Source organism: Macadamia integrifolia, chromosome 14, assembly GCF_013358625.1.
Source record: "Macadamia integrifolia cultivar HAES 741 chromosome 14, SCU_Mint_v3, whole genome shotgun sequence".
In the NCBI taxonomy this organism is placed as follows: domain Eukaryota; kingdom Viridiplantae; phylum Streptophyta; class Magnoliopsida; order Proteales; family Proteaceae; genus Macadamia; species Macadamia integrifolia.
In genome coordinates this window covers 14,729,103-14,749,245 of record NC_056570.1, presented here as the reverse complement: position 1 = coordinate 14,749,245, position 20,143 = coordinate 14,729,103, and the positions used below count along the sequence as shown (strand labels likewise).

The following is a 20,143-nucleotide window of genomic DNA, read 5'->3' as shown; positions in this document are numbered from 1 at the left end:
CAGCACCAGTTAGAGAACCCATCATCTTCATTCACCCTGTCGATTTCATGCAATTGCATGTCAACAGTTTTCAACTCAACCTCATCCCAACTAAATTGTCTCAGCATCATGTCAAATGTTTTACAGCCTCATATTCAGACATCATAAATAGATTATGCATATACTTCCCCTACAAGTTCAATATTCAAACCCTTTTTAGTTTTTTCATTAATCATGTGTTTTCTGCTTGACAGTGATTGTCTATACTTTCCCATCCATGACTCAATTTGCTAAACCAAGCTCAAGCAGACAACTTCAATCCATATAAAGCTTTTAGGTTAGAAATTGTTGATTGAAACTGGAACTCCAAATTCTTTGTCCCTGTAAGACTAGGTCCTTGCTTTTGCTGGAGTCAAATTGCTACGTTAATGCCATTCTTGCTGCCATAATCGAGTTTGCAGCTATAATTCTTGTTGTGTTGTTCAAGCTTTTCAAGTTCACCTAGCATCAAGATCTCTCTTCAACCTGGCAAGGAATTTCCCAGATTTAGAATGTAGTTATTAAAGGAGCCTATTTTCCATCACTGTTGCAGGCTGAAGTTTCAGATTTTTGATCAAGAGCACACTTACCTCTCTTTATGGTACTTGTGTCTGGGAACTCAGACCCACAATTCCTACCTAGAGAAGTCCTTTGGCCCTAAAGCTGTAACTGTTTAAACTCCCACCTAAAACAGTTCTGCTGCTGTGGGTCTCATGGGAAACTAGGGTACCTAAGGTTTAGATTCTCAATGAAAATCCAGGACCAACAAGAATAGGAATATAACCACAATGGGAGATTGGCTATATCTCACAAAATACAGATCAAATAGGTCTGATCTTCTGTTTACTGAAGTTGTTAAAATTAGAGAACAATGCCCAAAAGTCTGATTCAGATCTGACGGTTGGATATTAAAATATTTGACCGCAACAGAAATAACAGGTAATCAAATTAGGGGCTCAGATTTAGTAACTGACAGAAAATAGCAATCAGAAATCAAGAAATTGAAATTTACTCCAAAGAGAAACTTGAGATCAGAATTAAAAATTAGAGCTTGACAGAAAACAGTGACTGATGAAAATAGAAACTAAACTGAAAATAGAAACAGAATGTAGAACAGTATTAGCAACTGATTTAGAAATAGCAACTGGAGTCAAAACTCTACGTTAGCACCAGCACAGGGAGTTCAAAACAGAATAGCAATGACCTCCTGAAATCGATAGTTCAGTTGAGAACAGAACTGACTGATCCTGGCACTTCAGAGAGTACACTAAGAATTAAGATTCAACGGTAATGTGTGATTTGTAAATGATTGGAATCAGAAGCAATATCAGTAACTCAACCAACAAGGAAGAAGAAAAGGATAAAAGATTGACGAAGAGAAGAAGAGAAGAAAGAAAATCTTAAGCCTCTTACCTAACTGTGGAGAAGGCATCCCACCAACTCCAGCCTTAGCATCCCACCAAGGTTTCTCTACTGCATCCCCACAGTAGAGCAGTTTTGAATTCCATAAAACCCAGCTGTCTCTCACAGAACTCACAAGCTTAAGACTAAATTATTCTCAAATCTTTGGTAGTGGGTATGTTCCTTTACTTTTATTTGTTACTTCATGGAAATAAGCAAAATAGGAAACCCTATGTATGGTAGGGAGAATCCCTTACAACATAAGTCTCTCTTCAAACAGAAGATATTCTAGAACATAAAATAAGTAAATAAATAAATAACTACTTAATCCCATATAGGACTTGACTCCCTAATATTGGGGCCTATATAATTGGCTCATTACCCTAACAAACCCAAAAAAAATACTAAGCCCATCGCCCATATAACCTATTGGGCACTCAAAATCAAGCATAAGCCCATTCTTGGTCCAGTTTGATGGCTTGGTTTGCTATTGGCCTTCTTGTTCTTTTGAACTTCAACAACTCTTTCTACATTCTACCAAAAAAAAAAAACTTCGTCAACTCTCTCCTTCTTGAAAGAAACTCGTCCACGAGTCTGGTAGCGTTGCTGAATCAAACCTGCATGATCATCCCTCAGTCAGAAGTAGAACTTCGCAACCATCAACTTTGTCTGCTGTCCCTCCATGGCTCTGATACCAACTTGATGGGAAACTAGGGTAGCTAAAGTATTGGGATTTAGAATCCCAATGAAAATCCAGGACCTTTGGGGATAGGAATAGAATCAGGAAGGGGGAATGGCTATATGCATATATCTCACAAAAGACTAGTCAAATAGCTCTGATCTTTTGTTCACTGAAGCCATTAAGATAGAGCACTATGCCCAAAAGTCTGATTCAGATCTGACAATAGGATCATCCAAAAAAAGAAGTCACAGAAATAGCAGGTAATAAAATTAGGGACTCAGATTTAGTAACTTAAAGAGAATAGCAACCAGAAATCAAGAAATTGAAAGTTAGACTCCAAATAGAAACTTGGGACCAGAATTAGAAACTAAAGCATGACAGAATAGCCACTGATGAAAATAGAAACAGATAACAGAAATAGAATGTAGATCAGTATTAGCAACTGATTAAGAAATAGCAACTGGAGTCAAAATGCTGCATTAGCACCAGCACAGGGAGTTCTAACAGAGCAACAATGACCTTCTGAAATTGATAGTTGAGTTGAAAACAGAACTGACCCGACCTTGGGACTTCAGAAAGAACAATACATTTAGAAGTCAGATTCAATACTAAAGTTTGATGCTGAACTCGGTTCCCAAGATGGGAATCGGATCGCTTATAGACCCACTCAAGAGTTAATAACTCAAATATTAAAAATAGTGGCAGTTCTGTAAATAATCTCAAATTCCCAAGAAGGGTGGTGTTAGAAGACTATCGTGAGAAGAGAAGGAGGAGTCCTGCGGGTTGCGCAGACTAACTAGGAAAGTCCTAGTTCTACTAGGACTGATGTTAGTTTAGAAGTTAGTTGTCTTAGTCCAATGAGGAGAGTGAGAGTTCAACTAGGATTAATTAGTTAATCAGTTTTCTATTGTCTTTATGTTTTTAGTACTACTAGGACTGCTGTCCTATTCGTAGTTTACTTGTAATAGACATTGCTATATAATGAGAAGAAGAGGGCAGACCCAAATCAACCGATTGGGACTCCCTTTACCCAAGTCGCGACTCTCTCTCTCTTCTCTTCTTTCTTAATTTACATGGTATCAGAGCAAGGACCGATCCCTATAATAATTTAGATCAGCTCCTGTTATCAGCCTACAACTAAGTAACAGTCGAATCACATTAGTGGCTGTTACTGGTTCTTCTCAAAAGGACCCACGATTCTCTAGAGGGGGTGATTTCATCCCCTATTTTTCTTGTTTGTGTATGGAGGATTGATTGACTGAAATCAATCATATGATTTGAAGAATCTACTCAGATTATTGTTAGGAGTGATCGCTGGTTGGGGTTTTCTGGTTTGAAGATTCGATTACACACTGTTGGAGAAATTGATTGGAGTTATCAAGGTTTTGGCTGCTTGCCAGAATCGATTTTTCCCTAATCTTCCAAGTGTGATCTCTGTTTGTAAATTCCTTTCGGGGTTTTCTTTAACATCATATCAAGAACATCCAGTTCAAAATTCAACATCATTGGAGCATTGTACACCCAAACACAGGTACCCTTCTGTTCTACCCAAGTTCGGGTTTTGAAATCTGAGTCGATTTCCCTTTGGTTGTTGATTTTATTGAAGTTTGTCTAGAGATTTGGTTTGCTATCTTATCTTGATTGTCAAAAATATAAGATCAATTGTGTGCTCTAACAAGGAGGTTAGATCGATTTTCTGGTTTATTGTTCGGTGAATTTTTGTGCACTAATGCCTGACAATAAAGGAAAGAATGTTGTCACTAAGGTGATATCCTCATCATCACATAAGATTACAGAAAAGAGGCTTACAGGAGCTACCAATTTTCAACAGTGGAAGAAAATTGTGCAGCTTGTTTTGACTGGTCGAGATCAACATGATCATCTAACAAAGGAGAAGCCTACTAGTGACACTACGTGGGATACGGTTGATGCACATATTTTGTGACAACTATTGAACTCAATGGATAACTCCATAATTGATGTTGTTACTCACATTGATACTGTTAAGGAGTTATGAGACTATTCGAATGTTCTATATTCTGGACAGAACAACCTCTCTCGCATCTATGAGCTATCTCAGGAGTTTTATCGGAGTGATAGGAAGGGTCGACCTCTAACTCAATAATTTTCTGATTTCAAGAGAATGTATGAAGAGATGAATTCTCTACTCCCTATTAGTAGTGGTGTGAAGAAGATGCAAAACCAGTAGGAGCAACTTGCAGTTATGGGCTTTTTGGGAGGTCTTGGAACAGAATATGATTGTTCATTCTCAAATTCTTAGAGGTGACAAGGTGGCATCTCTTGCAGGTACCTTTTCCTAAGTCCTACAGGTATCTCGAGAGAATTCTCATGATTCTACTCTAGTGGAAAACTCCGCACTTGCAGCACAAAGTAATAATCGTGGAGCTTCACGTAGTACAGGGAATGGTGGTAATAAGGGACAATTTACTGGGAACTTCTCACTCCTCAGATAGTTCAGGGAAAATACGCACATGCCACCATTGTGGTAAACCAGGTCACATCCAACGTTTCTATTGGAAACTTCATGGCAAACCTCCTCAAAAGCAGATTACCAATTCAGCTATAGTTGATGAACCTTCTCAGCCTAGACAATCTGAGGGCAAGATGGTCAAAATGACCGATGAAGAATTTGCACGGTACAATCGGTTTCAGACTCAAGCACCTCAGCCTTCCACTGCTACTCTTGTTCAGACAGGTAATGCCATTTCATATCTCTCCTCTTCTTCTCGCCCCTGGATGATTGATTCAGGCGCATCGGATCATATGTCTGGTATTTCAGGTATATTTTCTTCTTTTAAAATATCCTCTGTTAATGTCACATTGGCCAAGGGCTCAATTGCTAAGGTCAATGGTGTTGGCACTGTTTGTCTTAATTCATTCTTATCGTTATCATTTGTTCTTTATAAACTTCTGTCAGTAAGCAAGTTCACACAAGATTACAATTGTTCTATAACCTTTTCTTCCGACTCATGTGTTTTTTAGAATTTACGACGAAGAAGATGCTTGGTAGAGGTCGTAGAGTTGGGGGACTGTATCTTTTTTAAGACAATTCACCTTCCATAGCCTGTTCGGGTACTCTGACTCCTTATCAGGTTCACTGCCGGTTGGGCCATCCGTCTTTACAAAGTTTACAGAAACTTTATCCCAGTTTTAATTCTCATTCTAATTTAGAATGTGAGTCATATCAGTTTGGAAAACTATATTGTTTCAATTATTCTCTTCGAGTCAATAAATGGTCTGCATCCCCATTTACTTTAGTTCATTCAAATGTATGGGGCCCTTGTCCTGTAACATCCAAGTTAGATTTTAAGTATTTCATTACCTTTGTTGATGACTATTCCAGGATGACCTGGATTTATTTAATGAAAAATCGTTCTAAATTATTTTCTATCTTTTGTGCCTTTGTTGCTGAAATTCAAAATCAATTTAATGTGACTATCAAAATTCTATGTAGTGATAATGCAAAAGAGAATTTTTCTGGCCCATTTTCACAGTTTATGGCTGGTTGTGGTATGATACACCAGTCTTCTTGTTTAGACACTCCTCAATAAAATGGGGTGGCTAAAAGAAAGAATCGTCATTTGATGGAGGTTGCTCAGTCACTTATGTTTGAAATGAAGCTAGCCAAATACTTTTGGGCTGATGCCGTTTTCACTGCTTGTTATCTTACTAATCGTATGCGTTCCTCTATTTTGTGTTGTGGTATTCCCCATTCTTTATTATTTCCTTCTGACTCACTTTTTGTTCTCCCCCCTCAAGTATTTGGTTGTGTCTGCTTTATTCGTGATCATCATCCAGGTTTATCAAAGTTGGATCCTTGAGCTCTCAAGTGTCTCCTTTTGGGTTACTCACGTACCTAAAAGGATACCGGTGTTATTACCCTGTTCTTCAAAAATAATGTTACTGTCAATGTCTCCTTCTTTGAGTCCACACCCTACCCAAATAAGTCATTTGTTTTGTCTAAGTTGGATGATGATCTTCCCCTTTATGTTATCCATCATCTAATCCACAGGTTGCCACAGAGGAAGAGTTACCACCACCACCTCCTCCTCCCCCAGTTGCTCCATAGGTTTATACTCGTCGTGTTTGGGAACATTAACGTCCCCTTTCTCTGAGGAACCTCCCTTATCATCTTCGTCTATGGATCCTACTCCAGGTTTTCCTCTTTCTGACTTAAACCTTCCTATTACACAACGTAAGGGTGTTAGGAGCTGTACCCAACATCCTATTGCTGATTTTATATCTTATTCTGGCTTATCATCTACTTTTCATTCCTGTCTTTCCACCATTTCTTGTCATTCTGTTCCTAAGAATCTTGCAGAGGCATTATCTAGTCTTGGCTAGAAGACAACTATGAAAGACGAACTACTTACTTTGGAAGAAAACCATACTTCGGATCTTGTACTGTTGCCCCCTGGTAAGAAGGCTATTGGTTGTTAAGTTTATGTGGTTAAGGTTAACCCTGATGGGTCTCTTGCTCGTTTGAAGGCTCGGCTGGTCACAAAGGGGTATGCCCAGGTTTATGGCATTGATAATCTGGATACGTTCTCCCCTGTTGCCAAATTGGCCTCTATTCGTGTTTTGATTTCTCTTGTGGCTTCGTCTCATTGGCAACTATTTCAGCTTGATGTGAAGAATGCATTTCTTCATGGTGATTTGCATAAGGTATATATGGAGTAAGCTCCAGGATTTGTTGCTTATGGGGAGTGTGGAAAAGTGTGCAAGCTTAAGAATTCCTTTTATGGGCTGAAACCGTCTCCTCGGGCATGGTTTGGTAGGTTCACCGATGTGGTTTGTGCATTTGGGCTATCAAGATGTGACAGTGATCATTCTGTATTCTATCGGAAGTCTGATGGAAGAAGGATATTTCTGGTTGTATATGTTGATGACATTGTTATTACCGGAGACGATGTTAAAGGAATTCAAAGTTTGAAAGCACATTTGCAGCAAAACTTTCAAACTAAGGATCTAGGATGGTTAAAGTACTTCCTGGGGATTGAAGTTGCTCAGTCAAGGAAGGGAATTTCTTTGTCTCAGAGAAAGTATGTTTTGGACTTACTTTCAGAAACTAGTATGTTAGGGACCAAACCCATTGACACTCTAATAGATCCAAATGTGAAGCTTATGGCTGAAGTAAGTGATGTGTTAGAAGATCCTGAGAAATACAAGAGATTGGTGGGAAAGCTGAATTATTTGACTGACTCAACCTGACATTGCCTTTCCTGTCAGTGCTGTGAGTCAGTTTCTTTCGTCTCCACAAACTTCACATTGGGATGCCGTTGTTCGTATTTTAAGATATCTTAAGAATGCTCCAGGACGTGGTCTGTTGTACTCTGATCATGGACATAATCGTATTTAAGGTTTTTGTGATATTGATTGGGCTGATTCTCATGTTGATAGGAGATCAACTACAGGATACTGTACTTTTGTTGGTGGAGATCTTGTCTTGAAAGAGCAAGAAACAAGCTGTTGTGGCAAGGTCTAGCGATGAGTCTAAGTATAGTGCCATGGCTCATATTACTTGTGAGCTTATGTGGGTAAAGCAGTTTTTTACGGAACTTGGGTTTGAATGTACTTCTTCTATGCAGTTGTGGTGTGATAACCAAGCTGCTATTCATATTGCATCCAATCCAGTGTTCCATGAGAAGAAAAAACATATTGAGATTGAACAGTCACTTTGTTTGCGAGAGGCTATAACAAGGAGTTATTTCTAAGAGTCGTGTTCGTACAGGAGAACAACTTCCAAATGTTTTTACCAAGTCCTTGGGGGGTGGTAGAGTGGACTATATTTATAACAAGCTAGGCATGATTAACATCTATACTCCGCTTGAGAGGGAGTGTTAGAAGACTATCTTGAGAAAGGAAGGAGGAGTCCTGCGGGTTGCGTAGACTCCTCCCTTGGTGTTTTCCTAAGCTAACTAGGAAAGTCCTAGTTCTACTAGGACTGATGTTAGTCTAGAAGTTAGTTATCCTAGTCCAACTAGGTGAGTTAGAGTTCAACTAGAATTAGTTTGTTAATAATTTTTCTATTGTGTCTTTATGTTTCTAGTCCTACTAGGACTGCTGTCCTATTTGTAGTTTACTTGTAATAAACATTGCTATATAATGAGAAGAAGAGGGCAGACCCAAATCAACCGATTGGGACTCCCTTTACCCAAGTCACGACTCTCTCTCTCTCTCTCTCTCTCTCTCTTCTCTTCTTTCTTAATTTACAGGTGGCAATGTTGTAATTAACCAGAATCTAAGAAGGGTCAATATGATATGAAAGACTAAAGGACATCAAAGGGTTTTAATTTATTGGCTAAGGGTATAACAGGAACTGAGGTTGAACCAAAATCATAAAGGATTAAAGGCATAAGAAGGGGGTAATATGGGAAATAGGGTCTAATTAAAGGAACCAAAACCTGGACAGAATCAGTCGTCCCTTACCTCCAGCCCAAAACATGGCGGTGAACTGAGAACCTTGCGGAAGAGAAAGCTGCTTCAGTTCTCGGAAAAACCAGAAATTCCAGGTGAAGGCAGGAAACCCTTTGGCCTCTTGATTCTGGCAGGCAAATACCTCAAACAGCAAGCAATGAGGAACAACTGCGCCTGCAACTCAGATCTAGCGATGGGCACTGATCCAGATCTGGTTGTGGAGTAATAGCTCACAGCAGAGGTTGTTTCTGGTCACAAGAACCCTGCGGTTGGGTCACCTTAGGGAGATGATTCTAGCCCCAAAGTTTGAAGGTGAAAACACTTATATCCCGGGAGATCCCTTCAATTCTTTTGAGCTGTAACCTATCGTCCACAGCAGGGGATAGATGAAGAAGACGAGGAAGAAAAAGGAAAACAGGAAAGTCACACAAAGCCAGTCATGCAGGCTCTCAAAATAATTCCACTCACACTTCATATAAAATCTGAATCGCTCCATCAATTACATGTCCAATATAAAGGAAAATCAAAACAATTAATGGAAACTACTCCAAAATTAGAAACAAACTAATTCCAAAGAAATTGTTTCTAAAACAAAAGAGAATCAAATATCCTAAGATTGCTTCCCTAATTATCAACTACCAACCCTTGCTAGGCCAGAATATTGGTTTTGGTTGGTTGTGTCCTGGCTTAGGCCTCCATAGTGGGTCAGTTCTGTCCAGCCAAGCCAAGGCATCTGCTTCAAAGTGCGATTTGTTACTGATTGGAAACAGAAACAATATCAAGTACCTCAACCAACAAAGAAGAAGAAAAGAAGAAAGGATAGAAGATTGAAAAATAGAAGAATAGAAAAAGAGAAGAAAGGATATGTTAGGCCTCCTACCTAACTGTGGAGAAGGTATCCCACCAAGGTTTCCCTATTGCATCCCCATAGTAGAGCAGTTTTAAATCCCACAAAACCCTGCTCCGTCTCTCACAGAACTCACAAGCTTGAGGCTAAGTTATTTCTCAAACTGTTGGTAGTATGTTCCCCTACTTGTATTTATAACTTTATGTAAATAAGAAATATAGGAATCATATGGTAGGGAGAATCCCTTACAACTTGAGTGTCTCTTCAAAATAGAAGCTATTCTAGAACGTTACAAAATAAAAACTGAAATAACCTAGAGGGGGTGAATAGGTTATACTATTGGATTTTAAAAAAATTCTTCGATTAAAGTCCTCAAGTATGTGATTGCAAATAACAATGCGGAATGTAGAAAATAATTACAATCACACAACACAAGAATTTATAATGGTTAGACTCAACATGAGTCTAGTCCACTCCATACAAGTTCCAGTTGTAAGGTATTACACTAGCTCTTCCCTTTTAACATAGTAAGTAGGGAGGAAAACCTTTACAAATCTCTTTCAAGGTAGAGAGGGACCTTTACAAATCTCTTTTACAGGTAAAGAGTGACCTTCTAATCTGTTTACAGGCAGAGAGAGCACTTTACAATCTTTAACGGATAAGAGAATCCCACACAATCATAAGTACAGTCTAGACATGTGCAAACACATAATCAAAGTGGAATATAAGTTTTGAGTTACCTCGTGCGGTGAGTGATATGAGTATGAAATAATCTGAAAAGCATGTACCTTAGTAGTCTTCACAATAAATGATGAATGAGGTAGAAGGCTTGTAGAGAAACTTGAGCTCTTCAATGGAGAGAGCACAAATGTGGAACTCAATTGATTAGCACCCTTCCTTGCTTTTTTGCTTTTGACAATGATGCTCAATAGATGGATTAATTGTTAATTTAATGAGCCATAAGTGGGGTATTATGTGGGTGATTAAGGGTCTTAAACTAGGTAAGAAGATAATCAAATTAGAAAAACAATTGTGTCATAACGGGCATTTTTTATCTCTACCAATAATTGATCATATGGCCATTGGGGTAATAGATCCATTAAAGGATAAAAAATATAGCCTTTGAAGGGTTTATGGACCATCCATAGCATCTGGCTAGCCGCAGACCTTACCCGGAGACATTTGGTAGGGTGCCGGTAGGGTTCAGTAGTATTGGTTGGCTACTGTTTGGCCAAAGTCAAATGACTTTACTGACCACAGAACTCTACGGGTAATTACCGGTTCCTATATGTAGTTACCGGCAGTCTTATGGATTTTAGCCTGGCTAACTGTTGTTATTCAAACAGCCATAACTTCTTTATATGGAGTCTAATTGACCCGATTCAAGTTATGTTGGTGATGGAGGGCCGATAGAGAAAGAGAAATCCCTGAGCTAAATCAGAGTTGTAGGGGAGGAGAAGAATCACACAAAGGGGGGGTAGGAAGAAGGTCACACAACCAATTAAAACCACCAAGGTTTCAACCAAATATTCAATTCACCATTCAAAATTTGTTTAATAAATTGGGTTACATGCCTTTATATAATACTGAAATTAAAACTTGCCTAATTAAAATCTAAAACTGAAATAGCAACTCCTGATTACTTCCGAAGTTCTAACTAATGAAATTAGAAACAGAATAAAACACAAATTGGTAACTCTCTAATTGACTAACAACTACCCCAAAATAAAAGATTACATATCTTCCTAAATAAAGTAAATCCTAAAATTTTCTATTGATCCCAAAAATCAAATCAGATCAGATCCAGTGCTTCTCGGTTGATATTGCCCAAAGGGTCAACCTTGTTCAGCCTCAATTCTGGATCAGTTGGTTCCAAAACTCAAAGCTCTACATTTTTCCAGTTTAGGTTGACTTTAAATTCAGTCATTAAAAATGACTAAAATGCCATTAAGTAAGGACCATACTGTTAGCCATCAAAGGGGTGTGATTTGGCATTTCCAACACCCTTAAGGTCTTAAGGCATCATCAATAGGCACCACCTAGAGACATACTAGGTTACTTTACAATGCATGTATGCAAAGCGAAATGCAGAGTAGTGCATGCAATGTGTGTGCTATTACATAGGACATTACATAATAGGTCTCCAATCTTGACTTTTGTCTTTCGCATCTTCACAATGTCTTGTACACTTGAGCTTCAAATCCTTAATGCGTGAGGTTGACATGATCTTCAAGAGATCTTCATGTCTTGATATTTGAGGTCTTGAGGTCCAGCATCTCAAGGACTTTGTTATCCGTGTCATGTTAAGAATCTTACCTTCACATATCACTTGGTAGATCATCATTAGTAATTACAGTTGTTTGTTATCATCAAAACCAAAATGGAATTGACACTCCGGAGGTGAGTGAGCATCCCCAACAAAAACTAAATACTTAATCCTTTATAGAACATCCCAAATATTCAGACTTATAAGATTAGCACATTACAATAGTAAACCAAAAAATATAAAGCCTATGGTCTATATAACGCCATTCAATACTCAAAATCAACAGTTTGCTACTGGCCTTCTTGCTCTTTTGAATAGTCCCATATTGATTGGCTCCTGTTTGCTTGATTTGAAATTGGGGTTTTATAGCTGTATGATAATGTTTCATCAACAGTAATAACTTCGGCAATCTTTGTTCTCAGAACTTTTAAACTGGCAAAATTTTGTCCTTAACAGGTCCTTGGGTTTTGAATTTTGCGCTATGCATTTTTTATTGAGTTTTAGTGAAACTGGAGTGTCTGTTCATCAGGGAAAATCTAATAACTTATTGAGGTTTTTTGTTGGATTACTTGGTGGGTTTCATCTGACGGCTAGTAGGGTTGTAGTCAACAGCACCAATGTAGCTCTTCCATGGGTTACTTTGTGCACAAAAAATGTTGTTACAAGGAGAAAATGAAAATTTCTACCAGGGAGTCATACCATTTCCTCGTACATATGAATTGCTTCATCATTAACAATGTTCTGCATGCTAAGATCTTGGCGTATAGACCTTGTCCTATCAAAAACAAAGTCATGAACTACTTCAAATGGTTGTTCTGAAGAATCTAATAGGTTCAGAAGGTAGTGTAATGTTTCTTTCAATACTGGAAGCGTCCGCACATCTGACTCTTGCACACGCATGGTCGATATAGTTCTGCAAAACTAGCAACAGAAATAAGAAGGTGAGACTGTTTTCCAAATGAATAATATGCATTTGATGATGTTAAAATGCAAAGCAATTAGTTGGTCGATGTAGCTGACTCACCATTTTGCAATATTGTACAATCATACAAAATAAGTGCAAAATGCAGAGACACATGAATGTAATAAGTAAATAAAAGCTCAGATAAAAAATTTCATGATGGTCCTGATATTGGATTCTTTCACCAGGCTATGCTTTTCATGCCACCCGATTTGACCACCTGATTTCTTATCTGTGATAGCTTACAGCTCTCTGCGAAGACTTTAACGGCTCTCTGATAACGGCTCCCTGAACACCTGATCACCGGCGCTTGAACCCTGGTCTCTTCTCAGGCAGTGGCAGTGGCGGTAGGAGTTGAGCCCTAAACCAGGCAGGTAGATATCTTACCTAATCTCTCCCAGATTTTCTCCCTCCCATTTCCCCCTTCCTCTGCTGCTGCCTTACTGCTTTACCAACCTCCTTCTGACGATAACCTATACGAGTACCTATCTACCCTATTTTGTTTTTCTCTCCCGATTTTCCTCACCTATTTTCTCCCCCGATTTTCCCCACCTATTTTCTCTCCCAAATTTCCTTCTCAGACCGTCTCTAACATTTCCCCCTCCTCTTTCCTTATTCTACCCTCAATCGACTCCCCCCCCCCCCTTTTCGCTGGCCTATCTGATTCTCAACCGATCCTCACACTCCTAATCTTTCTCCTGTCTCTGACTGCTTCTCTTGAAGTTTCCCGCACCGATTTCTCCTCCCTGTCCTCCCTATTGTGACCTCAACAGGTTTCCTGCTCCTGCTATTCCCTCACTCCCCCAACCCTACACGACTCCCCCTTCCTGCCTATTCTCTCTCTACTCCGCCTATATTGCCCAGCTACGTTATTTCTCCCCTTCCTACCCACCTGCCCTGATACCTCCCATAGCAACCCTGCAAACCTGCTTCCCCTCCCAGATACCTACTGCCAAAAAAAAAAAAAAATACTGCTGTTTCAGGTTGCACACCACCTCTGTTGCCGTGACGATCGCACAACATAAGGGGGATTTTCTGGCAAGGCGCTGACCTGCATCCAAGCCGCCATAGTTTCAGAGTACTTTGAGTAGTAAGGGACACTTCCTACACTTTTCCCTTTATTTGCTTAGTCTGGGGAAGTTTACGTCCTTACTCATAGCTGCCTTTGACTACTCTTCTAATATAGTCACCCTATCTGATCTCTATTATATGTGCGTTTCTGAGTGCATAATTGCTTTGTTGCGTGCATGTTATGCTGTAGTTGGATAGTATCTTATATGTTATGCTGTCCTATTGAGTTGTTAGGTTGCATATTTGCTTCTAACTTCTATTCATTCTAGTATTTATATATCTCTATTTATATCTTTACTACGGGTGCGTCAGGTAGGCAGCCGGCACCGTATCTAGTTATATCCAGCCAATCACTCTTGCATGGATCCTATTTTTATTTTAATACATAAAATCTGTTGACTACTTATTCCTTTATAGCATGTCTTGTGGTAATCCCGAGGGTAAGCGCAGATTCAGATTTGCATCATGGAACATTGGATCTCTGACGGGTAAGAGTATGGAGTTGATTGATGTTATGTGGAAAAGAAGGACTAATGTTGCGTGCATTCAAGAAATGAGATGGAAAGGTAATAAAGCTAAGGGGCTGGATGACTTCAAGCTATGGTACTTGGGAAATGAAAGTGGGAAAGGGGGAGTGGCACAATAGTTGACAAAGATCTTAAAAATCACGTTGTGGATGTTAAGAGACTTGGAGATAGGATTCTTGCAATTAAGCTGGTGCTTGGTGATGAGATTGTTAATATAGTTTGCGCTTACGCGCCCCAAGCAGGACTTGATGATAGGGTTAAGGTACAATTCTGGGAGCATATAAATGAATTGATGCAGGGGCTTGGTAAAGGGGAGAAAATTATTATTGGTGGGGACCTTAATGGCTATGTGGGAAAGGATCGTAGAGGCTATAAAGAGGTGCATGGAGGATACGGAGTTGGGGAGAGGAACGCAAAGAGGATCTCAGTGTTGGACATTGCGGTAGCATATGACCTTTGCATTGCAAATACCTTTTTTAGGAAAAAAAAAAACGCATTTAGTTACTTATAAGAGTGGATTGCATGCAAGCCAAATTGATTTCTTTATGACTAAAGGATCCAACAGACTGCTTTGTAAAGATTGTAAGGTTATACCGCGCGAGAGTTTAACAATACAACATCGACTGGTGGTCCTGGATATGCACCTTAGTATGAGGCTACACAAAAAGACTACGCACTTATGCCCTAAGGCGACTACGGAGTGCTCCTAAAATCCTTTATAGATAAAGTGCTCGAACAAGGCTTGTGGGACTATGTGGGGAATACTAACGAGATGTGGACTGCAATGACGACTAGCATTAAGGATGTGGCGAAAGAGGTCCTAAGGTTAACTAAGGGTGGGTGGCGTACCACTAGAGAGACCTGGTGGTGGAACAACGAGGTCCAGGCCGCCATTAAGACTAAGAAGGATTGTTTTAAGACTTGGTAGAGGACTAACGGGACTGAGGATAGAGCAAGATATCACACAGCCAGAAATGCGGCTAGGAAGATTGTGGGGAAAGCTAGGCAAAAAAATATGATGATATATATGATAACCTTAATACTAGGGAGGGAGAAAAAGAGATCTATAAGATAGCTAAAGCAAGAGAAAGGATGATCAGGGATTTGGACCATGTCAAATGCATCAAAAGTGAGGATGATAAAGTGCTGGTACGAAATGAGGACATTATGAGGAGATGGGGCAATATTTTTGTAACCTACTAAATGGAGATACTGTGATTAATAGGGTGAACCCAGATGTGGAGGGCGGTAGACATGAAGCCAATACATCTGAGGAACATTTACTGCAAGTTGGTGAAATTGACGTTAAAGAGGCCATGCAAAGGATGAATATAGGTAGAACTACTGGACCAAATGAGATCCCAAACGAAGTATGGAAGAGCTTGGGAGGATAGGGGGTGACTTGGTTAACCAAGCTGTTTAACAAAATTTTGAGCACAAAATCTATGCCGGACGAGTGGAGGAGAAGCTTTGGGGTCCCGATTTATAAGAACAAAGGGGATGTCCAAAACTACAATAAATAAAGAGGCATAAAACTTATGAGCCACGCCATGAAACTATGGGAAAAGGTTATTGAAGCCCACCTACGAGAGGAAACCAAGGTATCGGAGAACCAATTCGGTTTTATGCCAGGGAGATGCACAATAGAAGTTATTTACCTCCTAAAGAGGCTTATGAAAGTATTTAGAGCCCACGGAAAGGACCTCCATATGGTCTTTATTGACCTAGAGAAAGCATAAGACAGAGTCCCAAGAGAGCTAATTTGGCATGTCCTAGGGAAGAGAAGGGGTATGATTAACTATGTAGATATCATTGAGGACACGTACGAGTGGTGACAAGTGTAAAAAACGACAGAGGGGCATTATAACGAATCCCCTATCACAATTGGGTTACACCAGGATCTGCTCGAAGTTATTTGTTTGCACTCATTATGGATGATTTAACCAAGCACATCCAAGACCCAGTTCCATGGTGTATGTTATTTGCTGATGATATTGTGCTGATAGATGAAACTGTGGAGGGGATTAATACTAAACTGGAGCTATGGAGATCGAGTTTGGAATTAAGAGGTTTTAGGATAAGCAGAACGAAGACAGAATATATGATGTGCCCCTTCAGTCAATCTAGAAGAGGGGAGGGAGTGGTGAAACTTGGGGAACAAGAACTACCCCAGAGGGATTGTTTTAAATACCTGGGGTCTATCATTAACAAAAAGGGGATATAGAGGATGATGTTGCCCACAGAATTAAAGTGGGGTGGATGAAATGGTTAGGTGTGTCGGGAGTGTTATATGATAAAAGAATGCTTATAACTCAAGGGAAAATTTTACAGGACAGTTATACGACCAGCTATGACTAATAGAGTGGAATGTTGGGCAGTCAAGAAGAGTACTTTGAATAAATTGAGTGTAGCAGAGATGAGAATGTTGAAAGGTATGTGCGGCAAGACCAGGAGTGATAAGGTAAGGAATGATCGTATTAGAAATGATATGGGGGTTGCACCAATCCAAGACAAACTCCGTGAGTGCTGGTTGAGGTGGTATGGCTGTGTCCAACAAAGACCTATGGAGGCCCCAATGAGGAAGAGTGACCAGATTCATTTGGAGGGAGCTAGAAAAGGTAGGGGCAGACTAAAGATGACTATTAACGAAGTGATCCAAAAAGATATGCAAAGAGTAGGGGTCGACCCTTGTATGGCTTCAGATAGAGTTTCGTGAAGGATAAGGACCCGTGTTGCCGACGGGGATGTTTCTATGATGCATCTTTCTTTACTGCTTTACCTTCTTCTCTTATCCCCAAGTTTCTCATTTTTAACCTCTATTTTATGCTTCTTTACTTTCCAATTTCCATTGCAAATCCATATAACCCATTCAGTTAGGATAAGGTTATGATTGTTGTTGTTATTGTTGTAACAGTTTCAGATAAGAGTAGAAGGGTCTATGTGATAGATAAACCCAAACTCATCTTACCAAACAAACACATTAAGTGGCCAAAAAGTGAGTATAATGCTCTATAAATTTACAAAATTTTACTTCACTGCCATAGAAGACATTATTATGAACAATTGCTTCGAGAAGAGAGATAAGCATTTAGCTACCTACAAAAGTGGGCATCATACCAACCAAATAGATTTCTAGAAGGCCTGACAGATTGTTGTGTAAGAACTGCAAGGATACCTAGGGAGAACCTAACCACTCAACATAGAATGGTGGTCATAGATATGTGCTTTAAAGTTCGGAAATGTAAGATATAGGAGCCCATTATCCCTAAGATAAGGTGGTGGAGATTAAAAAAAGATTCCCTGGATTCATTTATTGATAAAGTGGTCAAACAAAAAAAGTGGGACATTGAGGGAGACACCAATACGATATGGAATCAGATGACGGCCTGTATTAAGAAGGTTGTAAAAGAAGTTCTAGGGGAAGGGAAGTGTATTCATCAAGTCCCTACCGAGACTTGGTATCGGAGGCAGTTCTCTTTTCTTTCTCCGGCTATCTCCTCCTCTGGCCGTCCCTCTCGTTCGGATCGAACCTTTTCTAGCTAAGGATATAGTCTAGGCCACGCCCTTTTGCAAGTAATCCCTGCTTATGGTTCCTTTTGGCAGAAAAAGACCCTTGAGCGTGGTGGGCTTTCAGGCTAAGGATGCCGTTCAGTGCCCTTTTTGGCTCGGGTTGCTCTGTAGATAGGTACTATGATTAGAGGGGTTCTTAATCGAACTCGACTAGCTGTGTCCTTACCTAGCTCAGTTTTTCCGATGAATGGTGATGGTTCAGATCTGGAGCATGTGCCAATTTTTCCCCTCCATTGAATTTCCATGGCCTCACCTTCTTCTTCTCTTTTTTCTTCCCCATGACGATCTACGTCCTCTCGATCTTCTTCTTCCTCTTCTTTGGACTACCTGTACGAACTTTCTTATGTCCCTGATGATCAGGTTATTCCTGCCACCCCTACTCCACTTCTAAATCCATATACTATCTTCCCAAAAACCCCAACTCCTTCCAAGTGGACGACCCTTATTAAGCCTAAGAAAACTCCCCCTCTGAAAGAATTGGTTCAGGCTTTTCGCTTTGATCAATTCCAGATTCCTGCTACTGAAAAGGAACAACTCTTCGCCCTTGAGATACCTTTGGACTTAATCCCTCAGTGGATCCAATAGGGTTATACTCACCTTCATCTCGGTGCTATCAAATTTTCTCTTTCCTTCCATGGTAGGAAATGTCTTCCAGTGGTTTCACGTATAGCCCTTCTTGACAGTCGATTTTTGCGGTATCAACATGCCGTGATCGCTATTGTTTAGATAACTCTGAATGCTGGTACAGTGTTTTTAACTCTGTATCCTTACTTTAACATTCCACTTTCCGACCCTGAAAGTACTTTGGGGACTGTTTTCTATTATGTTGTCCTCAGTTGTATTTTTTTCATTTTTCCCTTTTACCTTCCTAGGGAGGACTATTTAATTTCCCTCTTAGATGGGAAGAGCTACATTGCCACGATTTGTCCTCATCTCACTCTTTCTTCTCTTAACTCCTCTCTGTCTTCCTTTCACTCTTCTCTCTTTCTCCTACATCTCTAATCCTAATCTTTTAACTTCCAACTTGGTAATAGAGGCTAAAGGGTTTTGAGAGTCATCTGAGGATTCTCTTTCTCATTCTTTGAGTTTTGCAACCCTAGAATACCCCTTTTGGTTTGGATCTCCAACTATGTTCTTTTAGTAGTGTCCTTGCATGATGTCTGATCTCATTGAACCTATGGAAGCTTCATCCGGTGGGTCGAGCTGTACCAACCCTAGTTCGATTGTCTTTGACAATCCCAATACTCAAATTTCCCTTGTGAAGTTGGATAGTACCAACTATTTGGATTGGTCACAATTTGTGAAGCTATCCTAAGGAGTATAGGGAAGCTAAGGTATATCACTGAGGTCTCACGGCTCCCGCTAACATTGATCCAGCTTACCAGAAATGGGAAACAGTGAATCCTATTGTTATAACTTTGCTCCTTTTTTCCATGAAACCTAAGATCGGAAAAAGATTTTTCTGGAAGGAAACTGCAGAGGATATTTTAAATAGTGTCTCAAAAACCTATGATAAGGTAGGTGACTCTTCCAAGGTCTACCATCTCCTTCAGCAGGCCCTCTCAATGAAGCAAGTGAACAAGACTATTTCTAAATACTCAATATTATTATAGTACTCTAGGAGGAGTACGTGCATTACAGAGACCTTAAGTTGTCCAACCTTGATGTCAAAGCATGTTTTGCTCTAATTGAATCACAACGAGTAGCCATATCATACTATGCCAGAAGTAATACTCAAACTCTACAACAGCAGCCCTATAAACATCATCAACAACATACTGGAGATACCCTATCCTTGGATAGATATCTCTAAAACTAAGGCTCTGTACTGTAACGTTCTAAAAAATGGATTATATTACCATTTTTTTTTTAATAATAGTGGGGTAAAAATTGCATGGTAAGCCCAGTTCAATTTCTTGTTTTTTTTTTTTAAATGAACCGGGCACTTTTGAGGATTTGGAGTCCCTCTTTTGGAGCATAAAAAGCTTACTTTTCATTCTCAGAACCAATTCTAGGCAAAAGGCACAGAATCATATCAGTGATTAAGTTAAGAGGGGTAAATCAGGAAATTAGCTTCAAAACATAACAATAGGTGAATTCAAAGGTATTGTAAACCCTAATACCCACTTTGCTCTTGGAATGGCCAGAGAAAAGAAGCAGATTGCTGAAACGGAGGGCAGGATCTGCAGATCTTCACGGCTTCGATTTGCCATCGGCGAGGTGGGATGCGATCGCTCCCTTTCTCTTTCTCTCCCTCTCCCCACTGCATTTGTTTATTTTTCAGCTTTTCTGTTGTTCCAGCGAGTTTGAGGTTCCCCTGTGCACGAAAGTAGAGTTGTCTCTCTCTCGATTCTAGGCGTCG

At 39.8% G+C, this 20,143-nt stretch overlaps 1 protein-coding gene across 5 annotated transcripts in view; it reads right to left on the bottom strand.

The window, feature by feature from the left end:
• The window catches only part of LOC122060919 (SAC3 family protein C), a 70,216-nt gene that overhangs the window by 4,983 nt on the left and 45,090 nt on the right, over nt 1-20,143 (bottom strand). For 4 of the 5 annotated variants that reach the window (XM_042624026.1, XM_042624027.1, XM_042624028.1 and 1 more), the window contains exon 3: nt 12,352-12,573. The exons of the other annotated variant lie outside the window; for it this stretch is intronic. In XM_042624026.1, the coding sequence (XP_042479960.1) occupies nt 12,352-12,573 (222 nt within the window). The remainder of the gene's footprint in view (nt 1-12,351; nt 12,574-20,143) is intronic. 5 annotated transcript variants of the gene reach the window in all.